Here is an 18236-nt window from a genome sequence, read left to right on the forward strand (position 1 = left end):
GTTACCACGAACTGTTTGATTAAACTTTAAATTTCTGTGTTATGACAAAAGTAAGCAGATCTGCCTACTAATTAATTAACAGTTATTTAAGATCAGAAGCAACTGTCAGATTTTTAAACTGTTTTGTAATGAATGAGTCCTTAACACCAGCTGTTTACACAAAAATATAACATTTTATCAATTATTTTGAACACTTCAGTATTTACGAACTTTATGTTGTTCAATTTCTTGCCAAAGAGAAGGGGCGGTACTCCGGGGTTTTTCAAATACCCCTCAAATTGTGCTGTTTTCTCATCAAAGATATTCATTGTGGCCGAAAGAAGACGAAAAAGCTCTTTTGAAATGAAATATGAGTAAACACTCAATTTATGGACTGCTTTCTGTTGGTTTTGAGTTTTAGTTTTGCTCCTTACTTTTTTGAAAAACTTGTTTTTTTATTTAACAAAAAATTAAGATGTAGTTATTTAAAATTTTCCTCGTTTTGTGGGATAACGCTGCATTCTCACTCGTTATTGATTTCCATTAAAACAGTGTTAACTTGCATTCTTTAAATAAAATCAGTTGGGATCTGTGTCGAATCTTTCGTATTTTTGTCCGTGAGTTTCCTTTTTATGTTAAGTTGGTTCATTTCAATCCGAAAAGTGATGACTTACTATTTAGCTGAGTGTACATGTATCGATGATGTTATGGCTATGATCAGTGTTAATCTGTTTAAAAAAAGAAAGGTGGTTAAAAAAAGAAAGGTAATTTTAAAATTTATTAAAAATTTTAATAAAATTACCTGTTACACATCCTTTTTCATTTCATCTTTTTTCTCTGTGTTTCCTCATTATTCTTACATTGAATTTATTTTCTAGATTTTACCGGTATTGATCAACCGTATGAAACTCCAGATAATCCTGATATTAGTGTTGAAACTGCGAAAAACAATGTAGAAGTATGTCTTGAACAACTTGTCCACATGCTTGTTGAAAATGTAAGCACTTTTTTCTCTTCCAAATATGGAATTTTTTTCTTTCTTTAGTATGAATAAATTTGTGTTACTCTTTCTATACTCTGGTAAATTAAAATATAGGGTTGGTTTAGCAGTGTCCTTCGCATTGTTTTTTCCATTTTTGTTTCATTTTTGTGTCCATATGAGTGTATGTTTTCATTATTAAGCAGAATTTAGATTGAACAACTCAAGGTTATTTCAAATGTGTTTCCTCTTTTTCTTGCTAAGAGAAGTTCTTTTCTCATTTGTTCGGTTTTATAAAACCATGGCAATGACATTTTATGGTAAAGCACTAGAACATACGTATATACAAAGATGAATCCATCCATGATCCCACCACCAGACCAGTCCCAAGTACTGAAAAGAATTTGTGTTTCAAGTGCTTGTGCTTCAAATGTCTTTCTTTTATCAAGAATTTTTTGTAGTTAACCTTCTTTCTTTTTAATTCTCTTATATAGTTTTAAAAGCATGAATTAGGTACTAGAAATGCAATAATTGCAATAATTATTTTACCACATGAGACAGTTTTACTATATGAGACACATGAAACCCCTTTTAGAGAAGTCAAAAATGGCTCGTATGAAAAAATTCTGCTTAAATTTCTCCTCTCGGTAGTTCGTCGCGTGGCCAAGTTCTGCTTTCCACTTTTCTGATGATAAAACAACAATGTTCTTGGCATCAAGCATGTCTGAGTTGCTTAATTCAAATATATTAAGTATATCTCATAAATTTAACAAGACAATAAAGAAAAGAAGCGACTTGAAATGTGCCTTCAGGATCTTTTGTTTGTTTTTTTCTGTTGGTTATGATAAGCTCTTTGAATAAGTGAAGCTTTTTTTCTGCAAGAAAAAATAGTTTCACACTAAAAGCTTTGCATTTCTGCAATCAAGAAAAAAGATACCGTATTTTGGAGAGACGAATAACATTTTCTCTTTCAAAATTCTCTTGATTAGACGGATGGTTTGGTATGCACCCTGAGACTGATTTTTTACTGAAAAAAAAAGGTAAAGTAAAGCTAGTCCTGGAGACTACAAATATTAAGCTAATTTCGTTTTTTACCGCCATTGAAAATAAAATTCTCTACTATTGGTAGCGTATAATAAACACAGATAGGAGTATATTGAGGAAACTTGAAGAATCTTGAGAACAAAATGGTTTCCTAAATCTGATGTTTGAAAGAAAGTTTTTGAACGCCTTTCAAATCGCTGCAGCCTAGCATGACAGTAATTTCACAATGTTTATTTTTTCCTGAAAGCCTGTTAAGTGTTGCTATAGATGCTTTTCTTTTATATCCAGATCTTTATTACAGTTCGATTGTTAAATTAAAAAAACAATAATTTTCCTTGATTTATTATTCTCGTCCCAGGACCTGAATGTCGATTTATATAATACTCACAACCACATGTATACCCACAGCTTGTTGTAGTAAGCATGTTCAGTATTTGCGAAATAACTTGTAGTTACCCCAAAGACTAGATCAGCTAATATAGAATATTTTATAGTTAGAACTCTAGGCATTGAATTAATTTTTTCTCTCGTGTTGTCGATTGTGGCTGTTTTTGACACCCTTTAAAATTTTATAGGGTATCATACCCCGAGCTCTCCTTGTTGGAGTTCATGAGCTTCTCGTGCCTGCACAACGTGTTGAAGCTGCACGTCATGAAGCAAGTGTTTTGCCTTCTGTCGAAATATCTACTGTAGACTTGCAATGGGTGCAAGTTCTAAGTGAAGGATGGGCTTCACCATTGAAAGGATTTATGCGAGAAAGAGAATATCTTCAGGTAAGTGGCTTATTCATAAGGTATGAATGATTTGATCGAAATTTGTTCGGTGCAGGAAACAGAAAGGAAAGAATTTAATGTTTATTGTCTTCTCTCCTTAAAGTAAAAAACTAATGTGCTGACTTATTTTATCATCTTGCTAAGAAAAGATTCAAACTAGTAAGCCTGCCAGGGACTTCGATAGTTTATAAGCTTCATATACGCTACAATCTATTCGCAGGTTAAACTCTGAATCAACAATTGAATTATTAAATCGAGCTGTGATAGCTTTGAACTTTTCAAATATGAAAGACAACTTGTTTTCTCTCCCACGGAAATAGTTAGATATTAGATACAGCTGGTAAGAAGAATACAATAAGGGAACCAAATAAGGAGGAAATGGATAACAAAGCCAAGGACCAAGGAAATATTGTGTATCCTGTACATTTCCTTTTTTGTCTAACTGCAATTAGACAAGCGAAATTTAACTTCAATGTTTATCTTTGGATGGACCTTACCTCTGAAAATAGTTTTTCCAGTGACTCTACAGGCACATTGGGTATCAGTAACTACTCTCCAATCTTTCCCTATGTTTGTTGCTGTGTAGATATCTTTCCAGTCCGGGATGAGACTTGTACGGAGGGCTCATCTATCGCGTTCTTACGTTCTAGTTAGCGTGTTCTTTAGTCTTCTTCGGTGGCAGATGTATTCTAGTTGTCAGTGGAGAAGTATATTCGGAAGTATATGATCTGGTATGCAGAAGATATGTCTATTGCCATCTTCATTGTCTCACGACAGTGAGTGTCTAGTTGACCTGTGCAAGTGTGAATCTCGTCGTTACTGAAAGGGTATATCCAGCTAATCCTTAGGATCCAGTAAATTCAATTATTCTCAATGGCTGTAAGGTGTTTTTCCTGTTTTGCGGTTACTTTTAGGCGTCAAACTTAGCTCTGGATTAGCATACGTTTTAGCTTCTAAAAGTATACTGTGGGTTTCCAGGTCGGTAAAAGTTTCTGAAACGCTGCGTTGGCTTGTGCTACTTTTATCGCATTTTCAAAGTTGCCACTGGGAACTACTGTATTTCTTGAATATTTGGAGTCAGTCACCTTTTCGATGTCTTTGCCTCCTTGTGGGATTCCTGTGGCTAGACTGCTAATTGGTATACCTTTGGTTATCGGAACGTTGATGGTTAATCTGAAATGTCCAGCTTTATTCGTAAGTTTTCTCTATGAATTTTTGAAGTTCTGTTTGTCAGAATGTACTCAACAATATCAGCAAAGTTGACGCCCCGGAGAAGCTTTCCTGCGACTTGGATTCCATGTCCATTTATATGTGTAAATATACAACCAACAATTTGGACAAAGATAAAAGGTGACGGGACATAGCCTTGCTTGACATAAGTCATTATTTTGAAGTAGAGCGTGTTGCCATTAGAGGTATTAACGTAACATTCTGTCTCTTTGTACATTTGTGTTTGAAATTTAAGTTTAATGTGTGTATCAGTATTGAAATTTATAGTTGACAAGACAGCACATCATTTCATTGTTCAGAAACTTGACAACTTTTAAACAACTTTCAATGCCAGCTTGACCAAAGGCCGTATCGTGCTTTATTTTTGAAAATGTACTAATGCCCTCCTATGACTCTTCTGGTGGTTTATATTCCCTGACTCTGTTTGGTACCTTACATGAGTATTTACTTCATAGGGGGGTAGTAGAGACTAGCGATAATGGAGAAAAAAATTTTTAAGCACCATAGTACAAATATGTAACGATCCGTTTTTGTATAATCAGCTACATGTTGCGATTAATTAACTACCCTTCTGAAAGAAAAGCTAAAACTTTATTTTTGCTTGCTTTAAAATAATGAAATTGTTAGAAAATTCCTTTGTTCTTTGTAATAATATTGTGATTTGTAATAAACAAGTTTTCTAAATTTAGAAGAAGCAAAAATACATAGAAAAATGTATGTCTATAGTTAACTAAGGGAAGACAAGATTTCGTTTCAGAAAAGGGTGTCACTGCCATTTGCACTTGGTCAAACAATTATTAAATTTGAGCAACTGGGACTAGAAAAGAAAGGGCTACATTTTGATGCCAAATGAGAATCGGTTCCTTCAGAGTACTCTTCAGTTAGGTTGTTCAGTTAGGTAATAATAATATTACACAAGTCCCTAAAAATAAAAAAAAATTAATGCACAAAAATAATGAACGAGACCATATTTCTTAATCATCTATGTGGCTTAACGAGAAGAACTGAGCAAAAAGAAGCTCAAAGTACCCTACGTACTATGAAATCATGTTTTGCTCTTAGTCTGTGCATGGATGGAAATTAACTGCAACATTCTTGTTAGGATAAATTTCCAAGCATGGCCTAAAATCAGTCCAGCCTTCACAATCAGTCTAGCTTTGCTGGAGAAAATCCAGGTTATGAGAAGACTTAAGAAAACAGGTTATGATAAAAAAAAAATAAACATTTCTCTCATTAGCACTTGTAGGAAATCCATTAATAAAACAAAGAATCTTTGAAATATTTCTTTGAAATATTTTCAAAAAATCTTTGAAAAGTTCCAGATCTAATGAAGACAGACAGTCAAATCAAATGACTAGATCTAGCCTTTAAGAACTTTGTATTTTCAGATTCAACATTTCAACTGCCTACTTGACGAAGGTAAATCTAGCCTTTCAATACCAATTGTTCTACCAATCACTACAGATGAGAAGGAAAAGTTGAAAGATACTTCTGCTTTCACCTTGAAGTATAATGGATCACCAGTGGCTATTATGAGAATGCCAGAATTCTTTGAACATAGAAAAGAAGAAAGGTGTGCGCGCACATTTGGAACGACGAATCCAGGGCATCCTAGTATTAAGGTTTGCCATATTTGAGATGATTTAAAACTGTAAAGTCTATTGATTTAAAATAGATAGCCAACAGTGTCAGGTTGTGAGAGTACGACAGCCGGTGATCCTCATTTAGCTCTTCCTCTTGTCCATCAATAAAGCAAACATCTCAAAAATAAATAATTATAAGAATACTGAAAACTAAACCACTGTTAATTAAGCGTAATTAATAGTAGTACTTAATCGGTTTTACCAATTTGTGAGACAAATATTTTACAAATTTATTTGGAAATAATGATTTGAATTAATGAAAACGTATTAATGAAAAATTTAATCCCTGTTCATTTTGTGAGGAAGAACCCTGTTTCAGCCATCATTGATTTGATTCTTTACCTGCTTGTATCTTAAACGGCTATTTCCTTAATATATGTTATCTATATAAGATTATAAATCTATGCCTCAGTGGCATCAATTCTGGAAATGTTCGTGGGATGGGTTTTTTTCAAAATTTAAGGGAGGGGGGCATTTTTCTTTGATTATACCTAGAAAGCCAGTTTCAAGTAAAATACCCAAAAAAGTGGTTTTTGAAATCCCTTAGGAGAGTTAAAAAATATTGGGGGGGGGGGGGGTAAATATCCCTCCTTCTTAATTGACGTCGGTGCTATACTTTAAAATAGCTCAATAGTCCAGTTTATTAACGGTGTGGTTCCGTCATCTTCTATGTTGCTAAAAACAGTTTTCAATACCTTGTTTCGGTATTCGGAAACGCCTGATAACCACAGAGCTTTTCCAAAATCGAAAGGGATGAAGGGCTCAACCCTGCTGAAATCTGGGAAATTTAGAAACGATTGCTTACACTTAGGCTATTTAATGGCAAAGAAGACATTTTTATAATACCCATACAAAATGTGTGCATATTGGCTATTGAATAGGTCGAAGATATTGTCTATAGTTGTAATTAAGTCTGAAATCTTGTGCAATCTTATGTTGAGCTTATTAATGAAAATAAACATTGCAAATTGCGCAACTCATAAAATCATTGCCAGTTTCGTAATTTATGAGACAAGTACAAGTTGGTTGGTACCGTTAAAATATGCCTAAAGGGCAGAAGATCTCACAAGATTAAAACTCACTACTGACATAATTTTGCTTTTTCAGCAAATACGAATTTTTCAAGCATAGACAGTTTTGTTTACACATGTTAAGTAAGACGACGTCAAATCAAGAATCTAATCATTTAATACCGAATCAAAGAATAAACACCCAAAGAATATGGGCAACTTATAAGAGTGGAAACTGGTTTTAGTGGCGACAAAAAGTCGTCAATGCCCTCTAGTGTTTGATGTCTCTTGGCATTTTTTTCAGGCATTGTAATTGTTTTTCTGTCAGAAACTGAAATCAGACACTCATTACTTATTCTACAATACACACTAATTATATTAATTTTTCATATTATGACATTGAGAAAAATGTAATGAAACGCCAAACGCTAATTGACGTTAATGTTTTTATTGTCGACACTAGCTTGCATTTGCTCGAAACACATATAGATCTATTTTAAACTTCTGCAAGACAATACACCGTCTAGTACGAATCCGTTTCCATTATTTTATAATAACCGCCTAGGCTACGAAAAATTTGTAGAAAGAAAAAAAAGAAAACAATATATTCTACCCACGTTAGATTACCTCAGATTGAAGTCATCAGCGAGATAAGATAATAGAAAGCTCTGTTTAAATGTGGCTGGTGTTATGGCTTAATTATGTTTGGGTGGCATCTCATTTAATTATTATTATTATTTAAGAATTAACGACGCTTCTTGACTACTAAGGTCCCTGCGTCGGCCCTGCAGTGCATTCCTGCAGCGTGATTCGATCTCTGGGTCCCGTATTACCAAGCTAAGGTCAAATCCACTGCGCCATTACAGGACGGCATCTCATTTAAGCTTCCATTGAGGCTATTTTTTGAATTGCAACGGTTTTAATGTTTCGGTTCACAGCTTTAAAATTATTGGCCAAAGTGACATAGGAGCAGTATCTGTAGAATAATGCACGATGAGCCAACTTGGTATTGGCGGCATTCTTGCTATCAATTGATAGGTGAGATTGTGCTTTATGCATCTATAAAATTACATTTTGAAGTTGGCCCCTTTTTCTTTTCTTTTTTTTTAGTGGGATAAATTGGTTCAAAATGGTTTAGAACAGTTTTTCTGAAGAAAAAAAATATATATCAGCAAGTCTAGATTATTCTTTACGAGAAATTCTAAGCCGTATCATAATTCTGGCTTGGTGAATAATGAGGATAAATATAAGATCCTCCAGAGCCATTGCTGGTGCACGGGGCGTTGAATCGATGTTTCAGTTGCTGGTTCTTTCCGGGTTGCAGCGGTAGCTAGCAATATAGAAAGAAACGATCACGTCCAATGCTAAGAAATGTAATAGCTCCTAAAAATAGAGTCAGATCAAAAAAAGAGGTACACAATTACAATCCCCTTGTCCAAAAACCCTATATTGGAAACTTTCCAGAAATCCTGTATAGGAAACCTACCGTCCCTTGGCTTGAACTAAAGTTTTTACAAAAACAAGTAGCAAGCCTGTCGCTCAACCGGGATCGATCCCTGGGCCCTTTATTTCCAAACAGAGCATCAATCGACTGTGCTGCAACAGAGTTGAATGAATAGATCTAAAATTAATTAATCCGATATCCCTTTGATTTCTAATTGTAAGATGTTATGGAAATAAAGATTTGAAATTTTATTGCAGTTATATCCAGTATAAGCTTGATACGACTTGCTTGATTTCTAAATAATCTTGAATTGTAATGACCTTAGATCGCCCCTTTCCATAGAGTGAATTATTGGTTAAGGTATCATCGCATTTTTAAGTCTTTAATGACCATTTCAAACTGTCGTCTCTCCAGATGTCTTATCTATTTAAAAATATATTATCAAAATGCATCGCTAATGTTCAAGATATATTGGTGTTACAAAAAAAAAATTCAAAATTTTTATTTTTCAACAGTTTTGTTTTATAAAACTTCGGAAATCTGGTCTTTAAATTAAGAATTCTCATGGCACTAAACGATCCCATTATTGGGAGAGGCTTATTTTAATTGACTTTGTAAATATTACTTCTTACTCGCTTTTGACTCAGGATTTTCCTTTGAGATTAATCAGAAACACCTGCTAATTGAACTGATTGAAACCTGGCATTTACTCAAGATTGGAGTTGGCAAAGGATCTGTCTGTATAATCAGAAATTATAATTCTTTCTCTTCAAATTTAATTAAGTTCTGTGGATTTTTTTTTTCATTGGCCACAAATCTGATTCAGCTATGCATTGTAAGCTATGTAATTAAGCTACGTAAGCTATGATATATTTATGATAATCCTTCTCTTTGTTTCGATTTGAACAAGTTAGAACAAAGGAATCTCACGATAAACTGTATTCAAAATTTGCAGTTTTTCACAACTGCTTTGGATATTTTGAGTATTCTTGAAATAGAAATTTACAGTTCGCCTTTCCCGTCTTTAACAATTGACTCTAAATTTCCTTGTTTAAGGATAGGGTTAACATATTGACACAGTTCATAATGTGTGGGTACAAAATTAAATATTTTCTAGATGATCATGGAAAGCGGTGATTGGTTAGTGGGAGGAGACCTCGAAGTGATTGAGCGAATCAGATGGAACGATGGGCTGGACAAATATCGATTAACCCCTAATGAACTCCGGGCCAAATTTGCAGAAATGAAAGCAGATGCCGTCTTTGCATTTCAACTTAGGAATCCAATCCATAATGGTCACGCTCTGTTAATGCAGGTATATAATTAATGCTTTCGTGTTATAATTAATGCTTTATATTAAAGCAACTTGCCAGATCAGCTCATAATTTTGCTAAATAAGTATTGATTAATGTAAATATTGGTGAGCATAGTTGATTTGCTTGTGTAAGAGCATAAATAGAGGATATTGATATTTATTTCCAAAATGCATTGTTTGTAGCTACAATATAAAAGACGTGAAGAAAATGAACTTAACCATTACTTTACATTATAGCTGAAATATTGGATCGAAAACTTTTACTATTAACACTTTTATTATTTACCATTAAACTGATATTTTACTATTAAACTAACTAAAAAAAGAAAAAGTTGAAAAAAAGTTCACAAAAATATTGAATTATGGCTATTAGACTTTTATGCTGCGTTGACAAAACTTTCTCGAACATACAGCTCCAATTAGGGCAAGACAGGTTTAATAACGCTGTTGTCTCTGTTTCTGGCTCTGAAAGAGTCCAAGATGAGCAACTTTTTGGCTTTTGGAAACAGAAAACTTTGGCTCTGAAAGAGCCAAATAACTGTAAGGCTCCTAAAGAGTAGGTCTTAAAGTGGAGAAAGCCAGAGACTAAGCCTGGCTTAGAGTCTTATTCTCGTGGGCTCTAGCCTTTCGTAAGAGAGCTATAGGGATTTGAGCCGGATTCTTACCGTACTTGAATATTTTAATGCTAGGACCTTTTTTCATACTTTCTTTTAGCCCCTACGTAGAGTGGTAGTGAAACCTTCTAAAAACTTTCAGGACCCTAGTTTGGGCTGAAGATCCGCTCGTAAAAGTTTTATTCACTTATCACATCAGTTTCCAAGTTCATAAGAAGTCATTTCTGGGAGGGAAAGGTTCGAAAGAGAAGTTTCAAAATACTTTCTACAAGCTGATTATTTATTTATTTCTTGAAAACCCGTCTGCAAGAACTTGAAAAGGACGGAGCAGAATATAAAAAAAAACAAAGAGAAAAAAAAACAATAGTACTAGGCAAATATCGACAAAATCAATAAAAATCAAATCAGAACAGTAATTATAAATAAATCAGGGACAGAATAAGAATAAAATAAAATCGAAGCTAATCCAAGGACAAAATATAAACAAAATCAAACGAAGCAAAAGTTAATTCACACATACAACATCAACATATTCATACTTAATATAAACATTTTTTTTTCACAGGCCTTTGTATTTTCGGCCATGGATTATTTCAAATTATACCAGCGGGCAATTTGTATTTTAATCGAGATGTAGTGTTGCTTTCACCGTTGGAGATTAAGGACTGTGAATTTATTCCAGAAGTATTGTTTTGATTCTAGGAATGTTTCTCGGCTATATTTCTGCTTTATTTCTATTCTTTTACCAAATTTTTCACTTTAATAACCCTCATAACTTAGTTATCACTTTGGAAGGTTACTTTTTTTTAGTGGCGATCGGTTCGGGCGAGGAATGAAGGTTGAAGGAGGCTACACGTAGATTGGGTTTTATCCTTTTAAGGTTACCTTTAAGGTTAAGTTTACCTTTTTTCTAGTGGCGACGAGTTCGGTTGAGGAATGAAAGTCGAAGGAGGCTACACTTAGATTGGGTTTTATCTTTACTGCTAAGTGTCCATAAATAAGAAAACGCTAAGCAGAAAAAATAAAACATTTCTCAGGACTCGTGAAAGACTGAAGTAGGTTTTTTGAATGGATTTGTAAATTCCGTGCAATAGTCAAAACATTGTTGGAAAAGTTTGTCGTCATAAGACTGCCCCTACTCTTGTTTTTAATGTAATTAATTCTACTGGCTTTGTTTTTTGTTGCTGTTTATTTCTTCTTTGTACTGTGTATATTTTTTTCTAATTAAGAAAAAATTGAAAAACTGTAAAGAAAAAAAACAAAAGTCTTGTAAGAAATAGGTTTGTAAAAAAGACTAATTAGAGAGATAAATACTGTAAGATAAATATGTGATGTAACCCACTTCTGTTGAACTTTGAAGTAACTTTTGACAGAAAATTTGAAGCTTAGTTATTTATTTCAGTTCACACGAGAGACGTTGCTTGAGAGAGGTTTCAAAAATCCTGTACTCCTCCTCCACCCTCTTGGAGGTTGGACTAAAGACGATGATGTTCCTCTGCCAATTAGGATGAATCAACATGCCGCCATTATGGAAGAAAATGTTCTTAACCCAGACAATACTGTTTTAGCAATCTTTCCTTCCCCGATGCTATATGCTGGACCTACTGAGGTATGTTTCATTGTAATTTTTTGCAATGGTCACCAACGGTACCTACGCAGTTGGGATTCAGGAGGGGAGGGAGTAGATTTTGGATGTTACGTAAGACATTCATTGCGTTTTACCAGCTATATTCAATCTTTCAAAGAAGAAGTAGAATAACGTTGATCGGATATAATCGAATAAAACTGTAGTTTTGCCTGAAACGTCTTCTACTTTACTCAAGGTGCATAGAGCATTGCATTGATGCCAAATTTATTGGTGTTACATTGGTTGCCGACTTTTCTTCGCCTTCTTGCTTTTTTCTACAGGAAGGCTTTAAAGGTTAAAACATTTTCCTCCAAAATGAGCTCCAAAGAGCGGTTGTTCTTCAAAAGTAATTCGATTAAGTTTGGATACTTACTTAACTTGTTTGCTCTCCATAAACTTGTTTGCTCTCGTTTTTCATTTATTGGTAGTTGCAATGTTTCTACTTTGCCTATAGTAGTTGAGATTTAGCAAAGACAGTTGAAAATAAGCTGATCTTGAAGTTGTTAGCTATGCCTGTTTAAATCAGAAGGGGTTTTAGGTCATGCTATTTACCGCGTTTTTGTCTAAGCCTTAATTTTTCTTTGATAATAAAGCCAATGTAGGGACTTCCAAATTATACTTTTGACATAATTTATTCTTCTTCTATGATTATTTTCCTAGACAATTTATTTCTAGCCAAATTGTAGCAGAATTTAAAATCGCACCGCAAACACTATTAAACCGGAGTTAACAGTTATTTCTAGTCAATTTATTTCTAGTCAAATTTTAGCAGAACTTAAACTATTAAACCGAAGAACTATTATAGAAAAAACTATTAAACCGGAGTTTAATAGTTATTCTTGGTCAATTTATTTCTAGCCAAATTTTAGTTAATCTTCAAATTGCACCTCGAAAACTATTAAACTGGAGTTTAATAGTTATTCCTAGTCAATTTCTTTCTAGCCTAATATTAGGAGAACTTAAAATCGCACCATAAAAACTATTAAACTGGAGTTTGATAGTTATTCCTAGTCAATTTATTTCTAGAAAAATTTGAGAAGAACTTAATCGCACCTCAAAAACTATTAAACCGGAGTTTAATAGTTATTTCTAGTCAATTTATTTCTAGCCAAATTTTAGTAGATTTTGGCATCGCATCTCAAAAACTATTAAACCGGAGTTTAAAAGTTATTTCTAGTCAGTTTATGTGTAGATAAATTTTAGTAGAACTGAATCGCACCTCAAAAACTATTAAACCGGAGTTTAATAGTTATTTCTAGCAAAATTTTAGTAAAACTTAAACTTGCACCTCGAAAACTATTAAACTGGAGTTTAATAGTTATTCCTAGTCAATTTATTTCTAACCAAATTTAAGCAGAACTTAAAATCGCACATCGAAAACTATTAAACTGGAAGCTATATTAAAAACTATATATAGTAGTTAAATTAAAAACTAATAACTATATATAAGTATAGCATTAAAAACTATAAACCTTAGCTTCTATGCTTATAAAGTCAAATTTTTATAGACTTTATTGCTTGTTTTATATATATTTATGGGGGTCGTATTTTTAAGGCCTTACAGTTCTTTTTTCTCAATTTTATTTTCAACAAAAAGTAAGCTTATGTGAAATTTGTCTAAACCGTAGGACAAAAGAAAGAAGCTTAGAATATTCTAATTTTGCCCTCTACTACTATTTTGTGTTGATGAAAAAGGTGCTTTAAGAATTAAAGAATATGAGTTTCAACAAAAATCATGTAAATTTGGTTATGTCTTTTGCTACAATCGATCAAGTCGGACTAAAGCAATTTGAATTGAAACCGGAGCATGCGCACAATCTATGTAGAAATGGTCTTCACAAAATTTTCTTAGTTTATTTATTTCATCATTTTTTTTTTGCATGCATGTTTTTGGCTACGTAATATTGAAACTCGTTTCTCGTTAATAATGAGCATCCGTATCTATCCTTATGGCCTTATGATAGTTGACAATAGCATGACTGAAAAAAGGGAGGAAGTCCATCTCAAACGCTTTAAATAGGTCATATTTACACAGAGGCAAAAGTAATTATTTCATGTTTTGACCTTCCTCTCAAGGACAAAGCATCAGATTCTACCCCTTCCAAGGCTGGGCCCTATATGTACCTATGATTGTACCCCAAGTCACTAAGTTCGAAGTCCCGAAGAAAGTTCTTTTTCTTAATATTGAAAGTCTTAAGCTCACCCTCCCCTCCCCCCCCCTCCATTAACTGGTTCAAATAAATTAAATTTTTATCAAGTTTTTTTCCATTTGTAGTTTACAAATTTGCATATTTTAAACAATCTTTTACAAATAAACACCGTTTTACTTTTATCAAAATAATATCTTTAGTTATAGGCTTTTAAATTTACTTGAATAGAAAGGTCCTAAGACCTTTCGTGTCTAAGTGCGAAAGATTAAGGTGTTTTTTTATTTGTGTTTTTCTTCTTTTTCTTCAAGGTCCAATGGCATGCCCGTACAAGAATGGCAGCTGGAGCACAATTTTATATTGTCGGTAGAGATCCTGCCGGTGTACCCCATCCTGATTCTACTCTGAAAAGGGATCTGTACGAAGCAACTCATGGAGGAAAAGTCCTATCTATGGCTCCTGGGCTAAAAGGAATGGAAATTATTCCTTTCAAGGTTGCGGCTTATGACAAAAAAACTGGCTCTATGGCGTTCTTTGAGCCTGAGCGAAAAGATGACTTTGAATTTATTTCTGGCACTAGAATGAGAGGTAGCTTTTTTGTTAGCATTATTTTATAATGTTGTAGTTAATAAAGAACCGCTCAATAAATGATGCCGTCTTATAAAATCTAATATCACGGTATTTGGCATCAAAATTCGTCATTCTTTTTATTGTCAAGTGTTTAGGGAGACCTTCATCTTCGTGGTTGCAAATAGCTATAAATCATGATACTACATACATTTCGAATAAATTGAGTTTAATAATAGAAATTTTTAAAGCAATGTTTATTTTGAAGATGAGAAATTACTTCATGAAAACCAAATTTGGTGAATGGGGAGGTGTTGGGAGTCCGTATTCTATGGATATAAAATGTATTATATCTTGCTTAGGCAACAGTTTTCATCAGCCTTACTGATATATGTTGAACGATAGGACAGGGCCGCAACACAGTTTAGCTTCCATGATTGCACTCATAACTGAGAAACTGACATAACTGACAAAGTAGGCCGAGGATATTGTTACAGTTCGTATTTTGCAGGGGAGGGGTTGAACTCTTAAATTAGTTGATTCTCAACGAACGAAATTGTCCAGTAATTAATAGCAATTTAGCAATTTCGGCAGTAAAAATACATTTACTCAGATAACTTGAAGAAGAGGGTGCAAAATTGTACAGCGCTCTACCTACTTCCTTGATTTGAGCTGGAATCACAAGACATTAGGAATAAGACATATGTCTCTAGGGCCACGACACAGTTTGCCTTCTATGATTGCACTCTAAAGAAACATAAAAAATTAATTAAAAGAAAATCACCAAAAAAAAACAAATAAATTAAAATAAACCAAAAAACTGATTTAAAAAAATAAATTAATAAATTAAAGACTATATTCCGTTGTGTATTATTAGCGGTTTGACTTATGTAGTTCAGTCTAAACTATGTTTCATGTGTACTTATGATTTAGTATTTGTAGATTTTGAAATTGTTTTAAATGTAATGACAATGTATTAACGGGTAAAACTTTTAAGCAAGACTTTTAAAGTTGGAAAACAATACTTACGTACTAATAAAGGTCTGAACGTTTCGGCTTCATATTCAAAACCTTTATCAGTGGAAAAAAGAAAAGAAAAAAAAATCTACTGCATACTAGAAAATAACAGAAAAGAACAATGCTATCTAAAAAATAACGAAAGAAACTTCACACAGATGTTGTTTAGCGCAAAGAAAATCTAATTTTTTCTAATTATTAATTTAGGAAATATGGAAATTATCTCTTTACTGCAGTCAAACGGGCTTTTGAGAGCCAATAATAGCTGTTAACGGTTTTTTTTCTTTTGCGTTCTGGAGTAAGATTTACTCGTTACAGCGTTAAAAAAATATATGTCTTGCTTTAGCTGCGATTCCAACTCTTATTCATTTGGCTTTTCCAATCATGTCTTTTATTTCTACCGTTTTTTTCTAGTATCGTATCCTTTTTATGCTGTTTAGAGGGTCATTCGAAAATCGTTTGAAATGTTTTGTTTGGCTGGGGGATGTAAAATAAGACCTGTCTAGAATAAATTGTAAAAATGATGTAATATAATTATACTCTGAATAAAATGTAAATTAAATCCGGAACCTAATTCCTTCGCAAATATCGGTCCGGAATTATTTCTATTCTTTAGACAAAATGCAGAAAATAACTTTGGGTTATAGCTCTCAAAAAAATAAGAAAAAAAAAATCTACTACATATTAGAAAACAACAGAAAAGAACCGCGCTATCTAAAAATAATGAAAGAAGCTTAACACAGATGCTGTTTAGCATAAAGAAACTAATTTGTTTCTAATTATTAATTTAGGAAATATGGAAATTATTTCTTGACTTTAGTCAGACAAAAATAATAGAACCAATAATAGCTCTTAACGGTTTTTTTTTCTTTTGTGTTTTGGAGTAAGATTTAGTCATTACAGTCTTAAAAAAAAAAAACATATTTCCTGCTTTAGCTGCGATTCCAACTCCTATTCATTTGGCTTTTTAAACCATACCTTTTATTTCCATCGTTTTTTTCTAACATCGTATTGCCTTTTTATGCTATTTACAGGTCTATTCGAAAACCGTGTGAAATGTTTTTTTTTTTTGGCAGGAGGATGTAAAATAAGACCTGTCTAGAATAAATTGTAAAAATAATTTAATATAATTATACTCTGAATAAAATCCAAATTAATTGCGGAATCGAAATTTCTTCACAAATATCGATCCGGATCTATTTCTATTCTTCAGAAAAAAATCCACAAAATAACTTTGGGTTATAGCTCTCAAAGTAAACACCTTTGCATGGTCATATAAGCGATGCTAATTTTGTCTTATATTCTGCTATGCTGTGCACTAGCTAATGCTATTTTAAGCGATTTCTTTACATTTTGTCCTTTTGGATTGCGAGCAAAACACAGTTTGTCGTAAATTTAAGCAAAATACAAGGAAAACTATTTGAGCTGAAAAATGGTTCGCCGGGGGACCGCCCTCTAATTCGAATTTTGTGGTTTCTGGTTTCAAGTCTCAGGTTTCTGTGGTTTCTGCACTTGCTGTTAATGGGAAACCTAACATATTTTGGCTTTCTAAAGCAGTTTCATCGATATTTAGAGTCTCAGGTTTTTTGTATCCCTGTCATCATTTCTAATTTCGTTCTCTATATTTTTCAGCCTTGGCCCGCTCTGGACAATTACCCCCTGATGGTTTTATGGCACCGAAAGCGTGGAAAGTACTGTCCGACTATTATCAAAGCTTACAATAAACTTTCAAACAAAACAGCCGCACAACTATTGGCTTTTATGAAATGATACGAAATGGGGGGAGATGGATTTGAGTGCAATTGTTATGTTTGTTTGCGAGTTTTTTATGTCCTGTTTTCTTTTTCTGTTTTTTTTTAGTCTTTTATTCTTGGAAGTTTTTAATGTGTTGGACACATTTTCTGTTTTTTTTATTTGATTAAATGCAAAATGAAATGAAAACTAATTCAGTCTTGATGTACGTTAAAATCTAGTTCAATATTGTATTGTAAGAGAAGATATTTAGGTCGACTTATTACATTAAATGGATATATGATATATATATATATATATATATATATATATATATATATATATATATATATATATATATATATATATATATATATATATATATATATATATATATATATATATATATATATATATATATATATATATATATATATATATATATATATATATATATATATATATATATATATATATATATATATATATATATATATACTCTCTTAGCGAGCAATAACTGTACAAAGTTTTATAATACGCTTGGCTACTTTTTTTCGAAAACTGCTGGATAAATGTCCCTGAAAATTGGCACATTTTACATTTAACATTTTATGGCTTGAAAAACGATCTAGATAGGTCACATTTTTGAGAATATTCGTTTCGTGCTTTAATTTTGGGAAAAATATTTTTCGTGTAAGGTGATCTTATCGTTTTGATATCTGTGACGCCTGCGGAATCATAAAAGATGAAGACTATACTCAAACAGCTAAAGCAAAAGGTGTAGAAAAACGGTATGTGGTAAAACTAAAATGTGGATGAACTAGAATTTGAGGAAAGATATCTATACTGCTAACTAATGTTTCATGATTTCTAGTATTTTAGAAAAATCCCAGTAATCTGCCCTTACGGGGCCCAAAATCGTGTTAAAAGTTTCAAAGGAGCACCAACTTATAAAAATGTACTACGCTCCTGCGTTTCATACAAATTCTTTGTATTTTTGATTCTCAAATATGTTATTTTACAGCTGCTAGTATTCATATTTATGTATATGTATATATATATATATATATATATATATATATATATATATATATATATATATATATATATATATAT

At 32.7% G+C, this 18236-nt stretch overlaps 1 protein-coding gene across 3 annotated transcripts in view; it reads left to right on the top strand.

Moving 5' to 3' along the window:
• Positions 1-17334, top strand: part of LOC136031946 (bifunctional 3'-phosphoadenosine 5'-phosphosulfate synthase-like) — a 69048-nt gene extending 51714 nt beyond the window's left edge. For all 3 annotated transcript variants that reach the window (XM_065711949.1, XM_065711950.1, XM_065711951.1), the window contains 7 exons: positions 858-976; positions 2578-2775; positions 5394-5627; positions 9220-9417; positions 11434-11640; positions 14117-14393; positions 17022-17334. In XM_065711949.1, coding sequence (XP_065568021.1) covers positions 858-976; positions 2578-2775; positions 5394-5627; positions 9220-9417; positions 11434-11640; positions 14117-14393; positions 17022-17113 — 1325 coding nt within the window. In that variant the 3' untranslated portion in view covers positions 17114-17334. The remainder of the gene's footprint in view (positions 1-857; positions 977-2577; positions 2776-5393; positions 5628-9219; positions 9418-11433; positions 11641-14116; positions 14394-17021) is intronic.
• Positions 17335-18236: the final 902 nt, after the last annotated feature.

This window comes from Artemia franciscana, chromosome 10, assembly GCF_032884065.1.
Source record: "Artemia franciscana chromosome 10, ASM3288406v1, whole genome shotgun sequence".
Taxonomy (NCBI): Eukaryota; Metazoa; Arthropoda; class Branchiopoda; order Anostraca; family Artemiidae; genus Artemia; species Artemia franciscana.